The following is a 19,655-nucleotide window of genomic DNA, read 5'->3' on the forward strand; positions in this document are numbered from 1 at the left end:
CAGGCATTGACAAACAGAAGTAAGTCCAAAATTCTATTTGTAGTACAAATATGGCAAGATGATTTATATATCAAGTATTGAAATGCCTCTTGCATTATGTAACAGAATGAGTCAGGAGAAGGTGAGTGGTCAGGTTAGTCAGAAGCACCCACATCCTTGTAAAAGATGCAACAAGTGGTGTGTGTTGGCTAACAATAGTTGACATCTATGTCTGACCCTCTAAATTCCATGCACAAAGCTATTATATGAGCCAGAAAAACAAGGAACAGATAATAGATTATACAAAGTTGTTAAATGAAACAGATGGGTCAAATGTCACTTTTCACTCCAATGTGCTAATACACGGGAGGTGATGTAACTACCCTTACTGTCAAAGTTTACTGCTATCACATGAAGCTCTAGGATGCCATCATGGAACATGTCATACCTGGATTGCAGCTCATATCACTTCAGTGCTACCATAGAGGTAAACTCTCAATGCCTACACAAGCAGCTGTGTGGAAACACCTGGCTGATGATTGAAATTTACTCTAAAACGATTGTATAAGAATTCTGAATAATTATAAGAACTCCATCACCTCAACATCAACATAAATAATTTTTTAATTCAAATAATTTTCAACTAAAATTCCCAAATATTCATTAGCTGTGTTTTTTAATATGCTGCACACATGCTAATAGATTTGTATATTGCTTCTATATTATTAGTCTAATAAAATCAAAAGTCCTTAAGAATTTTATTTGATTGAACATTTTATAAACCAAAGATTTTAAGATTTCATTGAAAAAAGTCATCAGATGCACTGTAAAACTTGATATACTGTCACCTTAACCGGTGTGTAGAATGCAAAATTTAGCTAGTTAGCTATAAGCTAAACTAGCTTTTTTAATCTAGCTAATTTAAAAACGATGTAGCCAGTTGAAAATAGAGAATATATAATATAGTGAAAGCAATTACTGAAACAGTTTAAGAAAGGGTACCTTAAAGTAAAGACTGAGATATGGTTTTGTATAGAATGTGATGTCTTTGTGATTGATAGTGTTAGAAATAAGGTTTCTTTTTAACATTAGTTACAATTGTATGCTCATAATAGAGTTGATACACTCTTCATTAGAAGTACACAAGCTTTACTAATCCCAAGGTGTGAAGGGTTAACAAAGAGGCATGGAAGGAGTTGAGTGTTGAAAGTAAATTGCTTCACCTTTACACAACACAGTTTCAGACAGGACAGGCTGCTTGGCTTTGGGGGTCTGACAACAGGTGGTTCTAGTCGACAAGACATGGAGACTTTATTGTGACAGGACAAGATCCCTGAGTGGAGGACAATGACCGCTGCCATCCAGAAGGACCATGAGAAGAACAAATCAGAGTATGTTGAGTCTAAACCGTGGCATCTCCCCATCAATAGCCAATCACAAATATTTATTGTTTCCATGTGTCTAAGTATATACTTTGAGCAGGAATTAGGAAGTGCTTCACTTCTCCATGTGCAGACTGCCCGAATAGAGGTCCACAGCTATGCAAGCCAAATCTTTAACTGCCTGATAATAAAATACTGCAAATAGTGTCTCCTGAACTTCTCTCAATAAAAAAAAAACACCAACTCATTAGCCAGTCTAGCATTGTGTGCTATATAGACGTGCCTGGACAGGCACCACTCTGTATTTCTTTGGGAAATGCCATTAGAGCTGTAAATGCTAGTCTGTGAACACAGATCCCACTAAATGATGTCAGGACCTTGCCCCATACTCATGGAGTCTGATCAGAAATATGTAGACCAGACAGTGTCCACCTCTCGCTATTTAATTTTCTGGTACCTCCTCAACATTCTTCAGATTGCATTAAATGTGCCCTCCTGGAGAAACTAGATTACCTGTGCAACCAAAATAGCAGATACTGTCTTATGCTACAAGTAGTGAAAAGGACACTAGCAAGAAGCAAAACAAGAGAATAATATCACAGGTTTAGTCGGCTGTACCATTTTTTGGAGCAGCGTATATGAACTCATAGTGGAGTAGTATAATGGAGTAAGTCAACATTCTAAATAAACACAGGTAAAACTAACCACAGACAGGCTGCACTGTGTCATGTTACACGCAGTTTCATTATTTAATTCATCATGTGTCAAGTTATGGAAAATTTGCTCCCAGGACATAAAATTTTATGTCATAACGCGAACAGTGAATGTAACCTTTAAAGCTTGATTTACAACAAATCTCATGTCCTGAGATGTAAAACACTGTATGTGTGTTGATGTTTGTATATGCAAAGGTAACAGGGAGCCAGACCAGTATTTTGTATTCAAACAAAATGTAGGGCACTAGATGAAGAAAAAGTCATAAGTCACAGTCATTGACGTTACCACCTTCTACAGGAAGTGATGACTTCCGGCTGCTGTGTGACAGTTCATCGAAACACCCCAAAGCACTCAGCTTCCCTATATCGCGCACACTAGACTCAGCAGCTCACGAGGCAGGAGTCTGATGATCTTAGATCCGCATCAATATGTCAAGTCAAAGTGAGCCCACGAACAAAGGAGACAATCTACTGCAAACACCTGAACAGGTAAGGACTAACATTTCAATATGTTGGCATGATTGTAGGCTACACAATATTTATTTAAATTTGATTCTCCTTAAGTTATTAAGCACTTATGTTACACGGTGATCGGGTAACAAGCAAACTGATGATCCCTTCAAATATTTCTGCTCTGGGTTTGAAAGATTTTCCTCGGGTTTGGTTTTCGATGGCTTGTTATACTAGAAAAGCTTTTTTGCATTTTAGGGCAATTATATAAAAATTAAAAGAAAAAAAACATAAAATGGCAGCTACAACAGTGTTGTTGTATCCGAAGTTGAGTCACTGTCTCCAAATGGCTATTTCGAGATGCTGTGACTATGATTCATTATTATTTTTGGGGGAAAAAAACATCAGATCATGAAGAATTAAACATATTTTTCACAAAAGTGTTTTGCAATCATTTACTTTTGAAGGGTTTGCTACATTCGTACATAATGAAAATGGTGTACTCGTGTGCATGTGCGTTTGTTGAGGTTGGGTACGTGTGTATCTGCATAATTATTTTCAGACTATGTTTATAATGATTCCCTTTCAAGTGAATTTCCTGGATTGTTGGTTTGCTTTTGCTTCCAAGTCAGTTTCATTATCAGTGACAGAGGAAGTCTCTTGCATAGGCAGGCCTTATCAGAAACTTTAAAGTAGCACTCGCATTTCTTCAGACCAGCATTGATGTACTTTTTGCACAGGAAGAACTTGTAGCGAAGGCTATAGTGACTTGAGATCACATTTAAATTCCTGTTAGTTTCAGTTTGATTCAACTGAAGTAGTTGTTGTTGTTTTTTACATCCATTTAAATGTGCAACATAAGCACCTTTCCCTTGTTTTTTCCAGGAGCATGGCTTACCAAGACTCAAACAGGTAAAAAACACAAACAATTGGCTTGGGTGTGATGAACTAAACCAGTGTGTGTTTTTGTGTGTGTGTTGGGGGGGGGGGGGTTAAATTTAACTAAACCAAACTAGCCAAACTGAAAGACCAGAGCCTAAAGACTGCATCACTGTTCTCAGCATGTTGACACTGTCATATTTATAGATAGTTAGATGTGTAATGGTTAGCATGTTCATTGCTAATCACCACTCAAGGCTAAATAATGGAATGGATTTATATAGTTCCTTTCTACTCTGACCACTGAAAGTGCTTAGACTACATTAAGTATACACTGCAACTACACAATTTACCTTTCTGTTATACATTATCACCATTTTTAGAAGTCATGTGATGCAAGATCTATTGATCAGTAAAAAGTCACTTGTTGAGTTACTATTGAGATGTCTCTCTCGCTTTCTCGAAGCTTAGCTGCTCCTTTTGTTCCAAGAGGAAAAATAATCCCATTGCAAGTCATTATGCTACACTTGGTACAAAATGTACCCAAGTTATTTTACTAGTGGAGATTTCATCCTCTTGTGACAAAAACTGTCGTACAAAATTTTAAGTTAATCCCTACGATAGCGGTCAAGAAATTTTATTACAGATCAGCTTGGTTGCACTGGCTGAGAAAAAGTCAGATACCCCCCAGAATCATTACGATAAATCCTTTAAGAATATTCATCCAGCCATTTCGTTCTGCTTATCCAGTGCGGGAAGGGTTGGAGCATATCCCAACTCCAAGAAGGAAAACTCAAGGAACACATGGGACAGGTTGCCAGTTTATTGCAAACTTGCAAACCAGAATTGGCAAAGAGAAATTAACCCACATATGTCTGGACTGGTGGAGGAAGCTAGAGTAGAGGCAACGTGAAGAATATGCACTTTTCACTTAACATCTGCAGACCTTGTGCAAGTCTGTCCTGTAGATATTGGGAGAAATTGCTAAATTACATTATGGTGATACTAGACAATAAATCTGTAAAATTCATCTTTTGAGGACCATGAACATCTGTGCACAACTTCATTTCAATCCTTCCAGTTTTTGTCAGGACAGCACCTTCAAAAGTCCTCAAAGTCATTAGCAAATATCCTCTATGGACAACGTCAAAATGTACAAAATTTCAGGAATTTTTATAGGGAATGTGCTCAAAGAGCTGCCAATGTGACAAGTAGATATATAATATGTTAAAGCCAGGAGGTCTTTGAATATGTGGACAACCCTTCCCATAGTTATTGATATATTTTCTTCATAAACAGCTCACTGGCTTTGGTACAGGAAAGTCCCCTCATGAACAGGGGAACAGTTACTAGGACATATCCTCTTCGAACAATGAATGTCACAACATGGACAATCTTGTATAAGTCTGTGAATAGATGTTGGATTATTTTACTAAATAGGTTAACGCTTTGACACTGTGGTGGCACAATCAGTGTTACCCTCTGTACACAATGAATGTCTGTATAAAATTTAATCTAAATCTTTCCAACAGTTGTTGAGAACTGTGTTTCAGAATTCAACCTGGAAGTATTGCTAAAGAAAAAATCAAGTTGCAGACAAACCACAACACGTCCTATAAGAAAAGTGAATGTCAACATATGCAGAATTTTTGTGGTAATTAGTTATGTAGATACAAATGTATCTACATAGGATACTAAGAACTAAGATCTACATGAGGCTAAAAAAATAGAAATTTGGAAGCTTTGATATTTTGATTCTAAAATAATATAGAGTAAGTTGCATCGTATGAGGATAATGAATGGATTTTATATGTGTGCATAATTTCATGTCAAGTCCTTCAAGTTGAATCTATATTTTTTACTGTACAGAAATGATGATGTTTTAGAATGTAGATACGATACCTTCACAAATTTGAAACTCACTGTGATCCATTGTAATCACATATCACTGATATAGTTTTAAAATGTTCCTTTCATGTCTGCTTTTTGACGTTTTCTGTGTTTCCCTTTCCAGTTTTCACCTGTACATACACGTAAACTGGGGTTGACAAGGAAACTGAGAGGGAGGGTAAGTCACCCTGCATGTGTTTTAAATGCTTAAATTTCAGGTTAAAATTATGCATGACTCCCATATTTATCAAACAGAATCATGGAAACATAGTTTTCCCGTGTCTCCTTTAGGATTTTAAAGAAGATGAAAATCCAGAAGAGAAAGCAAGGAGACACAAGGAGATGGAGGTATAATCACTTCCAGTGTATGACTATGTTCAGCACATAAAATGGCATTTTCAAACAACGTTCTCAATGTGATTATGTCTGTTAAAAGCTCAAGCCTCTGTATAAGGAGCTACTGTACACCATCGCACACAAAATGGGGAAACCGTCTTCAAATGAGATTTTCACAGATGACCAGCTTCGACGGTACATCCGAGAGGTAAAAATGTACAGGCGTGTATAACGGCACTCATAACTTTCCAACTGCGTTGGTGTGCAACTAGATGATTGTTCAATCCATCCTATCTACCAGGCTTTCACTATGACAGAATCAGAGCACGACAGTCTGCTGGAGAAAGTACAGAGCACAGAGGTGAGAAAAGGAAGTCTGCATACTTGTTCCAATAAATGCGATGCTGAAGACCACCAACATCTATTAATAGTAGTCATAAGAATTCTATTTTCCACTGTCGTTACTGTGGCAGAAATGATGTCATCAGTATGTTTAATGCTGCAAACAGTATTACATTAAACAGTTAATGCTGTTTAATGTTGTTTTATTATCTAACCCTCTTATCCATCCAGCCCCCAGTATATTGTCTGATGGCCACTGTCAAGGAAGCCAAGGGAATTCTGGGAAAAGACATCAGTGGTGAGTTCTTGCCTTTCCCGTACAGAGATGGGGTTATCACTTTTCAGTGATGTGATGATTGAGACTCCTTTTAATGTGTTTCTTTTTTAGCCAGAGATTCTATATCAATGTCGATTTCAGCTAGGCAAGACTTGACTAGACTGCACAGATTTGGGCCAGAGGAAAATATCTACATCATCTTACTATTTTTTGTTTGGGGTTTTTCTTTCTTTCTTTCTTTCTTTCTTTCTTTCTTTCTTTCTTTTTTTTAACAAAGAAATAGAAATTATACTATGAAAGTTATTAATCAATCAAATTTACTGTGTGTGATCACCTAAAAAATCAAACACAGAAAGTGCCTAAAAAACACGATCATATACATTTAATGCAAAAGCAGACATAGCTTCCAAATGGTAATGGATGGATTGACATTAAAAAGTACAACTTTGGGTATTCCAGATTTTCCCTTTTGAGCTGGAATGTTTTAGAAAAGCTAGACATTGTGCCTCTTTGCTGCCGTCTTTCCAGTACTGTGGATTATAACTAAAAGCCCCAAAACTCATGATATAAAATGATGATTGATGTCCAAAAATGTGATTAAATACTAGCAACTTAATGCTGAAGAATTGCCGTGCTTCCATTGTCATTGTTACCTTTTTAGCATGTTAAATTAGCATTTAGCTTGTAAGCTACAATTGAAGTTTCTTACATGATGGTGGGGGGGATTGTTGTCTGCCAAGTTCTTGATACAACCATGCTAGAGAAAAATGTGTATGACCTGATTGGTTAGCGGTAGCTCCTGGAGAATTCTGGTTAATTTTGTAAATAGACTGCTATTTATATAGTATCTTTTTACTCAGTTAAGTCTCATCCAATGGGGTCCTGCATCTTACCCAAGGAAAACTTTGGGATGTGGACCGGAAGAATCAGGGATCGGTTTGATTTGATTTATTTTGTAGACAACCCTAAACTGCCAGATGGTCATGCAGCAGTCTCCAGCCCTGTGTGACTGGGGTCTGATTCATTGTCGCCATGATTGTCACGAATCCGAAATGCCAGACTAGTTAATGTCGTATGGTTAGTGTTCCTCTGTTTGCAAATCCTGAATAGGTTAATAGTCTATAGTTTATAATGTGCATGTTTTCTCAAACTGATTATCCTCAGAAAAAAAGAAAAGTGAAGATCTTGTGCCTTCCTTCTAAGAATCTTTAGTCATTCTCCTCTAACAAACGTGATTCATATTTGAATTTACTGAGTTTACATTTTTATGATTGGTTAATCTCTTTTTGGAGATGACTTGAGTTAATCAAAAACTGTTTGTTTTGAACAGGTTTCAGTGATCCATACTGTTTGCTCACTATAATGGAGGATGAGGAGGAGAGTCGGACTCGCCAGTCCAGAGCCAAACCCCTTAAATCTGTCGTAAAGGATGCAGTATCACATGATAAAATCTACCAAACAGACATTAAAAAGCAAACTCTTAACCCCATCTGGAACCAAACGTTCATACTGTGAGTCACAATTCTTGATCATTTCTGCTGAAGTAGATTGAAACGCCCACATTACCTTCTACTGTTTCTCTTCCTTTCAGAGAATTTGGACATTTTGCAGGTGCCAGCTTCCACCTTGAGATGTGGTGAGAAAAACAGAAACCTTCACTTTGTTTGTTTTAAAGTTAATTAATTATGCTTTTCCTTATCTTCTGTCAAATATATGGAGTTACAATAATTAAATTAAATGTGGTCAAAGTCTCAAATGATGGGTGAACAAGAGATTGTGCTACAAGTGAGCCCAAAGCTCGGGCTTGAGACTACTGTCCTCTCATGCATACAGAGCTCTGGCTGTGAGAACAGATGCCCCACCCACCTGTTGTTCCTAACTTTTGTTTGTGAGAGGCAGCCAATCAGAACAAAGTGTGCTTGAAGGGGGCAAGAATGACCTAAAACAATTTATTTCACAAAGACGGTTAGCTGAAAGGATTAATAAGGATTAGCTTGAACTGCTCATCATGCAAAGCTGCTCTAGTAGGGCGCAAAAACAATAATATGGCATTTGAGATGAGCATATTAGATTCCCTATAAAATGGTCTTTTCACTGCATTCCCCTGTGCTGTGCCTTTTCTGCTACAGGGACAAAGATGAAGAGGTGTCACTCACACAGAAACTAGAGGAGTTCACAACCAACCTAAATAATTTGAGAAGGTATTCTACTTTCTCTGTGACTTACACATAAAAAGTTGATTATGCAAAACAGCTAAGTGTTTCTACTTGTACCTGTTTAGGATGATCAAGGAGGCCAAAAAAGAAAAAGGAACAGACGACTTTTTGGGAAAAGTCGTTTTAAAACTGAAGGTATTAAATGATCTTATTTTTGTATCGTCTGTTTTTGCTCAGCGCTCTCTTTCCAGTCTAGTAACCATTTTCTATCCTCACACTACAGGAGCTCCACTGTACTGAAGACAACTGGTACACTCTGGAGCCCAGAACAGAGACTTACCCTAATCGTGGCCAGTGCCACCTTAACCTCAAGTTCATCCACAAAGGGGTAAAAAGATCCCCTCTTTGCAGTCTCCATGTAGTTTTACAGAGCGTAGTTTTACAGAGCGTCTCTGTTAGAGTAAATGAAGAAATATGCACTCATGAAACCTCTTTGATGTCTAAACTTACTCAAGAAAGAGGAAGTGGACTCAATAACAGTGAAGTTAATGACACAATACTCTAATAGGAGAGACTTGCGCTTCTTGCACGACAGAGAACATAGCATTTAAATGTCTGTGTGTTGTGTGGCTGACAGAGAGATGGGACCCTGAGCGCCGGCCGAAGCGCTTACATCAACTACTGTGGCATTCTGCAGCAGTTTGTCCAGGCTTACATCTCAAAGCAACAGGTTAGGCAAACATCCTCTCAGCTCTTCTCAAAATCCTTCATCAGTCTCTCGTTTCTCTCTCTTCATGCTGTCTTTTTCTTCTTTAAAGGGACAGTTCACCAGAAAATAAACGTAAAGATGTGTACTTTTGCTTAATTACGTAGTTAACCATAACCACGTCCCCTCTAATGCTCAAAGCACGAAAAGTTAATTTGACAAACTCAATAAGTTTCTTTTTCTGTCCATGAAGCATAATAGATAATAGAAACAAAGTTCACTCGAAAAGTTCACAAACCTTCTTATGACCGTTTCATGTAGGAACTTTTTCCTTTACACCAAACTGCATCGAGTGTGGAGCTAGCTAACATTACCCATCAGCCAAGGGGGGCACCATCAGTGCTCGCATCTTGTCACAAGAGCGAGCCTCAAATTCTTTTGTAAAGTATTACGGTTGGTGGTTGTTGCGAAGAAAATAGTGCTTGCATGAAACTTCTCACTATTTGTTTCTGGATTTCTGGGTTATGCTTTCTGGAAAGACAGTGATGGTGACCTTTTTATTTATTTTGTTTTATTGGATTGGATTTAGCCATTCTGTTCAGAAGAAGACAACTAATTTTACAGCTGGGATCTCCAAAAGTCGGCAACTCAAAACAAAGAATATTTAGAGGAATAAAGCTTACTGTAGTACCGGAAATGTCTGTCTGTCTGCAAATTACACATTCAAGAGTTGCTCAACCAAACTTGGCACCCTTCATCTAAGTCCACTTAGAGATATCAGATATGTTGATGCCATCATGATGTTATTATCCTTTCTGATGATGTCAATGAGCCTTTATCCACCAGCAACACCTTATAAAAGCGTTTTATCATTTTAAGTACATGACAAAAACGTCTGATTTACATCTGAAAAAAGCCGAATTACGCACGTCATATCATGATGCTATCTCATTACTCGGAAACCACTTATCAGCAGGCTAAAATGACCTGTTTTGAGTATTTATGCACCTATCACGCCTTAATAAAAGCGTCATATTATTTTAATTTGACAGGATCTCATTTATATCCACAAAAGTTGAATTATGCAGGATATGTCAGGATGCCATCACATTGCCTTTACAACCACCTTTTTAGCCCTTATGCACCTGCAACACCTTATAAAAGAATCATGTCATTCATCTTTATATTTAAACAATTGCATGGACAAGTGAAACAATACTGCAGCACAGGCCTGTAGTAGTACTAAAAAATGTCTGGATTTGATTTTAGGGTGAACTCTCCCTTTAACCTTCTGATCTTGTTTTGTCTCTCTCAGAGTTCTGCCCCGTGGAAAGGGGAGTTGTGCGGCGAGGCCCAGACTCTGCTCGAACTGTACGCTACGCAGAACGACCTCTCACCTTTTCTTCAGGACCTGGCGTAAGCACCATATTTAACATGTTGTAAATTTCATATGAGAAGAAGATAAAACAAGCCCTGCGTTAGCTGAAGAGAATCATAAACTCTAGATCTATCGATCTATTGCTACGTTTTTATCATTTATCAGCTTCCAGTGATATTGCATCAGAGGTATGATGAACATATTGTAAGTCAGTGTGATCCAAGTCAAAGAATCCCCACAAAATGTAACTGAAACCTAATTACATTCGTCATTTTGGGATTTTACCAATACACATCAGTTAAAGACAAAATTAAAACACTGTGTGTCAAAAACAAATTCACTTTAAAAATGGTCTTTCGAGTAACCTTAGCCACAAAGTTGTTACTGCTGTGCCAGCTTTCAGTTGTGCTTCTGAATAAATGTGGATGTGTGTGCCCCTGACAGGAAATGGGTGGCGTACAGTAAGTTGTACCAGAGCTTAGAAGTGGACTCGTCTGTGCTGTTACAGCAGCTCACGAGTATAGAATACCACTGGCACCAGCAGGAGCTGCCCTACCAACAGGTATAAGTGCTCAACTCACTGTCACACAGCTGCATAATTCAGAAGCAAATGTGCTTTACTGTGAGAATTTCTGAAAAGAGGTGAAGAGCTTTAACAGCGCAGGGACCTGCATACTTTCACTGCTAATGCAACCTAACTATGTCACCTACTTTTACTCGTCATCTTGCTTTAATGATGATTTTTCTGTCCTGTGATAGTCATTAATAAAAAAGTTAAAAGAAGCCAGGAGCTGACTTTTAATGCCAGAAGTGTTGAGGAAGGTGTTGCACTCTGTTATCAGAAACAGGAACTTGGGGACTCTCTTCACGGCTTCCTACAGTACGGCCTGTGTCTGGTGGCCAAATACAGAGACATCTTCCCTCCAACACCCAGCGCTACTCCGAAACTACACAGACTGCTCAGGTACACGTGGTTATAAGTGTTTACAGACTCGACGGCAGAGCTGTTGTAGCTGAGGACTTTGATTATGAAGTACTTGTGCTTTTTTTAGGATATTAGTCCAGATCTGTAAGACACAGGCTTTTCAAAAATTAAATCCAGCTCAGTTTGACCTGCATGATGAGGTCAGCGATGCTATGCAGGTCAGTCATCATACTTGGGAGATTATTGCCATCTTAATGTTTAGTACATCATATAACTGTAAGTACTCATCACATTACTTTTATATCAGAAAGGTACAGAGGACTGGTTCGTGATCAAAAAGGGTTTGCATCAGCCGATGACTAAGGTAAAGTCAAGCACGTCATGAAAATCTTACCTGGCGTCTCCATTTTATTGCACTACACTTACTATTTTTGCACTATGCTGTCACACAGGACCTCTCAGAGATTGGGAGCGCCCTCTCTAGGTTGATTGGGGAGGTGCAGGAAGACATAAAACACAACAAAGACGTTTGGAACAGAGTATTTGTGAGGTAAGAAGGCAATTAAATGTTATTTTTTACTTGGCTTACAGTAGCTTGAAATGAATGAAAACCTTCCCTGTTCTCATGATGTTTTTATCACAACAGTGCTGTGCAAGTTGATGTGTTCACTGTCACCTATAAGAGGTTTGACTCCCTGGTAAGTAGAAATGGAACAGTCCCTTCAAGCCCCATTAACCTTCTTAATGAATCTGGTCATTTCTCGCCACATTGTTCTCTCCTTTCCTCCACAGATTGCAAAAGAAATGCGGGAAACTTTGTCGTTAATGGAGGATCAGATGGAGCAGAAACTAGCCAACAGCCTGTTCCCAGTTTATCTGAGCTTGCAGGCCATCTACAAAGACAAAGCTTTCTTACAGAAAAGGTCAGAAATCATCACACTCAGTGATCTATCTTATATGGCAGCCCTTCACTTGTCCCATCGCTCCAAATGTACCACCCTGTTTCTAAAACAGCTGCTGGAAAACCTCACAATTAGTCATATAAACTGTTTCCTTATCAAAAACCGTAAAGATTTTGTCAATTACATTGTGTTGGATACAAATTATTCCAATCACTGCCTTTTAATTGTATTAACATTACACACGTGGGCCCAAATTTGCACAGAAACCGGGTTGTATTCATGTTTTTTAAAGTGGTGCTGACACTTCAGTTAAGCATTCAATCCATTTTTTAATCTATTTATTTTTTGTTTGTTCAGCTGAAGTTTAAATTCCTTCTGTCAGTACTTTGGAGTTTAATGCAAGTAATGTAATAGAAGCTCAAGAGCTTGTTTGCCTTTCCAGGGGAGTGCTAGAGCTGTCAAACTTTCATGAGGGTTTCCGAGAGGCTCTGCCTTACTGGCTGAACCAGGCATTCAGCACCACTCAGGACAGGGTGGAGAGGGCTGTCCAGGTGGACCAGGTAAATGACAGAAGACTCTTATTGTAATGTAAATTTCTTCCACAAAGAAAAATGTCAATATATATTTTTAAACCCTTTCTTCTTCTCAGCTCCAACCACTGCAAACTGGTGTTGTACCAATAAAACACAGCTCCTCAGCAGTGGACCTGGTGGCGTGCATCCAGCCCATCTGCCAGCTGTGGGAACAGCTGTCCTGGCCTGACCCCGAGGAGGCTTTCATGCTCATGGTCAAAATCACCGAGGTGCATATATTAGATTATAAACTGGTTACATTATGTGATTGTTGGAAAGATTGTTGGTTGTATATCCCGGTTTTCTGTGTGTTTTCAGGATGTTTGTAAGATTGTGGTGAACTATTGTAAAATCCTAAAGGAGAGAGTCAGGGTGCTGTCTAAGAACTCTGACCACGGCTCTGCTATTAACATGGTAAGAAGAAGAAAACAACAAAAATAATCTTCAGGAAAAAATTAATGCTACAACCAGATTGTCCTCCTCCTCTCTGTGCAGTTGTGCGTGGTTGTGAATGACCTGGAGCACTTGCGGACTGTGTTGACCCGACTTCCCACGCAGCTGAACTGGGCAGGGCTTCGAGACAGGACTCACGATGTGATAGGAGAAAGCCAGTTCAAAAACACGCTGCCCTCACAGCTCCAGCAGGCCCAGAGCATCTTGGGCCGAGAGATCCGATCAGCTTTAGACACTCTTGGGAAGAAGGTATTGAAGACTAGAATGGAAAACTGGACAGTTTTTTAAAAAACGCTATATTTCACACATTTAAAATGAAATATCTCTTCAGTTAAACACAGACATTGAAACACACGTCAGAAACATGTCGACCAGACGGAGGATTCCTTCCAAATCCACAGAGGATGTGAGTCATGCCTGCTCTCTTCCAGTCTTTTGTCCAGTTTTCTCACCTCATCCCCAGTTGGTCACAGCAGACGGCTGCTCCTCCTCTGCCTAAGGTTTCTTCCTGTTAAAAGGGAGTTTTTCCTTCCCACAGTCACCAAGTGCTTGCTGATAGTGGGTCGGATTGTTTGGCTTTTCTCTTTAACTCACAACATAAATCATCTTGAGGGGACTGAATTGAATCGAGTCTATGTGAACTGAATTTCTGTGTTTGCCTAACATTTAGCCTCTTTTCTGTTCTTAGGCTGCAGCCCCTCTTATGCGCTACATAGAGCAGGAGCTGCAGTACATGAATGAAAACTTAGTTCAAGAGAACTTCAACAGGTACTGAGCCTAATGTCTGATAGCTCTGCTTGTGTTGTGTATTTTCCAGTAGTTTGTTTTCAGTGTCTCAAGAAAGTTTTCTAAAGAGTGTCAACTTATTTTATCTTCTATATCCAGTCTCCTGACTCCTCTGTGGAATAACTCAGTGAAAATCATCCACCAGGTGGCTAGTCAGCATCAACTGCAAGAGGGGCTAATGGTGTTCTCCCAGAGGTTGCTATATACACTGCAGGTTGGTCCACAGCCACAGAAAACTGTCTGGTAAAGTGTGGCTGTCTTGTTATTTCTTTAAGCACTCTTCAGGAAAGGTTCTCCAATCTTCTTAAAGGACATTCCAAGCTCCTCTTTGAATGTTGGCTCCGTTCTTCTGTGATGTTGAGACTGTTATATCTCTCATGACCTCCTCTGTACATACTGATGAGAGTTTATACCAAAAATATCGAATATCTGTTGTCACTGATTTTTTTTTTTTTTTTTTTGCCTGTCCCGTTTGGGTCTTTTGCCATCAGAATTATTGTCTAAAGGCGAGGAAAGATGCCCAACGGATTTACTTTACCAAATTGACCATCCCAGACTTGCCGTAATGGTCTATTTGATTCACCTTTTATTGTTTATTTTATTTATTTTTTTATTTTCACTTGCTAGATACGGGACAGGCTTGAATGAGGAAAAGAAAAGGGAGAAAGGAAGAGGGGGAAAAAACAGCGGAGAAGAGGGACGGGGATAAAGGGCAAAAAAACAAAAACCAACTAAATAAGCAGACAAAAAATAATACATATATCAATCACCTGGATCACCTGTTGAGAAAGAAAAAAGAAAACGAGAGCAATACAATAAACAACATCACGATGATATATGGGAATATAACAGTAAATACTAAATATTAAACATTACAGGGAGTGCAGAATTATTAGGCAAATTAGTATTTTGTCCACTTCATCCTCTTCATGCATGTTGTCTTACTCCAAGCTGTATAGGCTCAAAAGCCTACTACCAATTAAGCATATTAGGTGATGTGCATCTCTGTAATGAGAAGGGGTGTGGTCTAATGACATCAACACCCTATATCAGGTGTGCATAATTATTAGGCAACTTCCTTTCCTTTGGCAAAATGGGTCAAAAGAAGGACTTGACAGGCTCAGAAAAGTCAAAAATAGTGAGATATCTTGCAGAGGGATGCAGCAGTCTCAAAATTGCAAAGCTTCTGAAGCGTGATCATCGAACAATCAAGCGTTTCATTCAAAATAGTCAACAGGGTCGCAAGAAGCGTGTGGAAAAACCAAGGCGCAAAATAACTGCCCATGAACTGAGAAAAGTCAAGCGTGCAGCTGCCAAGATGCCACTTGCCACCAGTTTGGCCATATTTCAGAGCTGCAACATCACTGGAGTGCCCAAAAGCACAAGGTGTGCAATACTCAGAGACATGGCCAAGGTAAGAAAGGCTGAAAGACGACCACCACTGAACAAGACACACAAGCTGAAACGTCAAGACTGGGCCAAGAAATATCTCAAGACTGGTTTTTCTAAGGTTTTATGGACTGATGAAATGAGAGTGAGTCTTGATGGGCCAGATGGATGGGCCCGTGGCTGGATTGGTAAAGGGCAGAGAGCTCCAGTCCGACTCAGACGCCAGCAAGGTGGAGGTGGAGTACTGGTTTGGGCTGGCATCATAAAAGATGAGCTTGTGGGGCCTTTTCGGGTTGAGGATGGAGTCAAGCTCAACTCCCAGTCCTACTGCCAGTTTCTGGAAGACACCTTCTTCAAGCAGCGGTACAGGAAGAAGTCTGCATCCTTCAAGAAAAACATGATTTTCATGCAGGACAATGCTCCATCACACGCGTCCAAGTACTCCACAGCGTGGCTGGCAAGAAAGGGTATAAAAGAAGAAAAACTAATGACATGGCCTCCTTGTTCACCTGATCTGAACCCCATTGAGAACCTGTGGTCCATCATCAAATGTGAGATTTACAAGGAGGGAAAACAGTACACCTCTCTGAACAGTGTCTGGGAGGCTGTGGTTGCTGCTGCACGCAATGTTGATGGTGAACAGATCAAAACACTGACAGAATCCATGGATGGCAGGCTTTTGAGTGTCCTTGCAAAGAAAGGTGGCTATATTGGTCGCTGATTTGTTTTTGTTTTGTTTTTGAATGTCAGAAATGTATATTTCTGAATGTGGAGATGTTATATTGGTTTCACTGGTAAAAATAAATAATTGAAATGGGTATATATTTGTTTTTTGTTAAGTTGCCTAATAATTATGCACAGTAATAGTCACCTGCACACACAGATATCCCCCTAAAATAGCTAAAACTAAAAACTACTTCCAAAAACATTCAGCTTTGATATTAATGAGTTTTTTGGGTTCATTGAGAACATGGTTGTTGTTCAATAATAAAATTATTCCTCAAAAATACAACTTGCCTAATAATTCTGCACTCCCTGTATTGTGCAGCACGTAAGATCGACAGCGCACAGTGTGCTTTGAGGTAGGAGCCAAAAAGGGTGTAGTTTGTGTGTGTGAGCACCCGTGTGTACACCTGTGAGCATGGACGCGCTTGTTTTTAAAAGGTTCCTTCATGTAATGATTGGCTAGAGGGTGTGGGGAGCCACAGCCCCGTCCACCAGGGCATGAAGCAGGTATGGAGGAGATCAAAACTCCAGACTGATTTTCAGGAAGGTTCTTATGTAGTTTGGCATACCTCAGCATTTTTTTCCCCTTTCCCCTCCTTGAATATGTCATCTTAACAGCTACCCTTCCACTAAGAACATTTCTCATGAGGTTTTGGTGAAGTGTATATTAACCAAGGCCTTCTAAAATGATCTCTCAGCTCCTGTAAGATCTTTGCTGGATTTTGTCCTCTTTCTTAAGGACGTGGCTTTGAGATACTGTTATTCTACTGCTATTCTTTATCATCCTTTTTGACTTAAATGGGGACCACTATTTACCAAATGAACATCATGTTGTTTCGGTTAGACTTTAAATTAGTAATTGAAACTCATTAGTAAGGTTACTGCAGTGTACCCAGGTTACAGATCAATGAAGCAGACGAGCTGTGACTGCTGGTCATTAGAACGACCATTTTGAGCGGACGTCATCAAAATAAAAAATAAAAAATAAAAAAACGTAAAAAGCGTAATCATTTATTTTTGCATTTCTTGAAAATGTCAGTGCCTTGAGCAGTGCTTCCACGCTGAGGGAAACGGACTTCCTCTGAATAAACTTCACTCTGATGAGTACAAGGTGAGTCTCTGCAGAAGAAGAAACTATTCATTTCACCTAAGAGTGTAAAACGATTTGACTTTATTATCTCACTCTTGTGTCTGTCGAGGCCCTCAAAAGCCACCTCACTCACCACTCCCTGAATAGCCAGCAGCTTGTGGAAAAGTACCTTGAAGGGAAAGTGTTTGAGCAGGTGAGTTTTGCAATAAACACTTATCACACAAATTTCTTTTGCAGCTCTTTTAGACTGTCACTGTCTCTGCTGATTTACAGAAAGCATACAGTGGGGAGAAATACGGCGCTGTCACCCTCCTAGCATCCTACAGAAGATCAGACCAAAGACTCAGAATTGACGTGCTGAATGCAGTCAACCTCCTACCAATGGATTCTAATGGTGAGAACAGTTACAAACACATCCTGTTGATACAAACAGGCGCTCTAGATCCATGATAAGTATACAGTGACGTGTGCATTGATGGCAGGTCTCAGTGATCCATTCGTGCATCTGTGTCTGGAGCCTTACCACATCTTTCCCGAGGTAGAACCTCGCTGCACTCAGATCAAAAACTGCGATCTCAATCCCCTTTTTGACGAGGCATTTGAATTGTAAGTAGTTCACTCTCATAAGTGAGCCTGTGCTGCTGTCTTCTTTCTACGTGTTTCATCTCATGTATCTGCCTCCCCTCCTCTGTCGTAGTCTGGTTTCACTGGAACAGTGTCAGGCCCACAGCGCTTGCCTGGTGATCACAGTCCTGGACCACGACACCTTGAGGTCAGACGACTTTGAAGGCGAGGCCTTTCTGTCCCTCAGATCAATACCGGGAGTCGCTAAAGAATCCAAAGGAGATGAACTCAGCTTACAGCCAAATAACGTTCCTGCTCAAATCCGCCTGCCTCTGATGCATCCTAAGCCTAACGGTATGTCAGTATGTTAAAGTTACATCACAACAACAGATGCCTCAAGGCGCTTCATATTGTAAGTACTTGCCTATGCTAGAGGGCTTGGCATAGGCAGTCTCAAAAGCATGAACATGCCGTAGAACAGCCGTCCCCAGCCTTTTTTGCGCCACAGACCGGCCTTTAAGGTGTCGCAGATAAATACAACAAAATAAAACCAGTACTGGTACCAAAAAAAGAAGATTTGTTTCCTAACACGCGGGAAAAGACCAAGGGAAACCTAACAATAAAAACGATTAAAAAATAAAGCTAAAAACCGATTAAAAACCCTGAAAACCGTAAATTTGACAGTCTCGCGGCCCGGTACCAAACGACTCACGGACCTGGGGACCGCTGCCATAGAAGGTCTTTAACCTATCAGCAGGGCCAGTATCTGCTCCTTCATGGAAGGAGGAACAGGATGAGCACTGCCAGAGCTACAAAATGATCTCCAGCAGGCCACTGGTGTGAATGTTGATGACAAACAGACTTATTGAGGTTGGCATGAAGTCACCACTGGCTTTTCATAGATGAGAGCAGGTTAACCCTGAGCACATGTGACGTCCGGAGATGTCGTGGAGAATGTCTAACATTGTTAAAGGTGACCAGTTTGGTGGTGAGTCAGTGATGGTTTGGGAAGGCATATCCGTGGGTAGATATACATAGACAAAGCAACAGCAACCTGCCTGCCATTAGGTATCAGGATGAAATCCTTGGCTCCATTGTTAGACCCTACGCTGGTGCAGTAGGTCCTACGTTCCTCTTTGTGCACGGCTTCATAAGATAAGAGCATGCAGGCAGTTCCTCAAGGATGAAGAAATTAATTGCACTGATTGGCCTGCACACTTGCCTGATCTAAGTCCAACACAGCACCCCTGGGACGTTATGCCGCCAGGTTGCGCCTCAAACTGTCGAGGAGCTCATTGATGCTCCGGTCCAGATCTGGGAGGAGATCCCTCAGGACACCATCTGTCAGCTCATTAGGAGCATGCCCTAACTTCCGAGTATCATTTTAACTTGCTGCAATGAAATTTATACTAGCCTGCTATATCACTGTTTCACTTTGAAATCAGCCCTCTGTAGGTTTATAAGTTTCATTACATTCTCACAATGTGGCATCCCTTTCCTCCCTAACCCATTAACCATATCACTATAGATATCACCATCACTTTTTTTCCATTGAGATCTGATGTGTTTTTAAAGTGTTCCTTAAATTGTAAATCATCAGTGGCACTCAAGCCTAACCCATGTTTGTGTGCATTTCTGTAGACAACAACATCCTGCGGTTACTGGAGTCCAGGAAAGGAGACCGGGAGGCGCAGGCTTTTGCAAAGAAGCGAAGGCAGAGAGAGAAACAGTCACAGGAGGCCATTCAGTCATAATGA

The 19,655-nt window shown here is 40.0% G+C and overlaps 1 protein-coding gene across 1 annotated transcript; it reads left to right on the plus strand.

The window, feature by feature from the left end:
• Window positions 1-2,407: 2,407 nt before the first annotated feature.
• Window positions 2,408-19,652, plus strand: unc13d (unc-13 homolog D (C. elegans)). Its single transcript, XM_084938343.1, has 34 exons — window positions 2,408-2,566; window positions 3,413-3,439; window positions 5,421-5,474; window positions 5,588-5,644; window positions 5,733-5,840; window positions 5,934-5,993; window positions 6,206-6,272; window positions 7,582-7,762; window positions 7,843-7,887; window positions 8,381-8,452; window positions 8,533-8,602; window positions 8,691-8,795; window positions 9,045-9,137; window positions 10,429-10,529; window positions 10,936-11,053; window positions 11,334-11,455; window positions 11,544-11,634; window positions 11,724-11,780; window positions 11,869-11,966; window positions 12,063-12,114; window positions 12,209-12,339; window positions 12,761-12,878; window positions 12,968-13,120; window positions 13,209-13,304; window positions 13,386-13,592; window positions 13,675-13,749; window positions 14,032-14,111; window positions 14,229-14,343; window positions 17,284-17,355; window positions 17,444-17,527; window positions 17,608-17,728; window positions 17,817-17,940; window positions 18,032-18,252; window positions 19,540-19,652. The coding sequence occupies exons 1-34, from the start codon at window positions 2,507-2,509 to the stop codon at window positions 19,650-19,652; spliced, it is 3,348 nt and encodes a 1,115-aa protein (XP_084794469.1). The 5' UTR covers window positions 2,408-2,506.
• The last annotated feature ends 3 nt before the right edge of the window (window positions 19,653-19,655 follow it).

Source organism: Perissodus microlepis, chromosome 8 (assembly GCF_051167445.1).
Source record: "Perissodus microlepis isolate ML-2025 ecotype Zambia chromosome 8, ASM5116744v1, whole genome shotgun sequence".
NCBI classification, from domain to species: domain Eukaryota; kingdom Metazoa; phylum Chordata; class Actinopteri; order Cichliformes; family Cichlidae; genus Perissodus; species Perissodus microlepis.

Excerpts from the sequence above, each read along its gene's own strand:
- unc13d (XM_084938343.1), top strand. The coding sequence starts at position 2,507 with ATGTCAAGTCAAAGTGAGCCCACGAACAAAGGAGACAATCTACTGCAA. Across the intron at positions 14,112-14,228 it reads GTTCAAGAGAACTTCAACAG|TCTCCTGACTCCTCTGTGGA; the intron begins GTACTGAGCCTA and ends TTCTATATCCAG. Across the intron at positions 17,729-17,816 it reads CCTACCAATGGATTCTAATG|GTCTCAGTGATCCATTCGTG; the intron begins GTGAGAACAGTT and ends CATTGATGGCAG.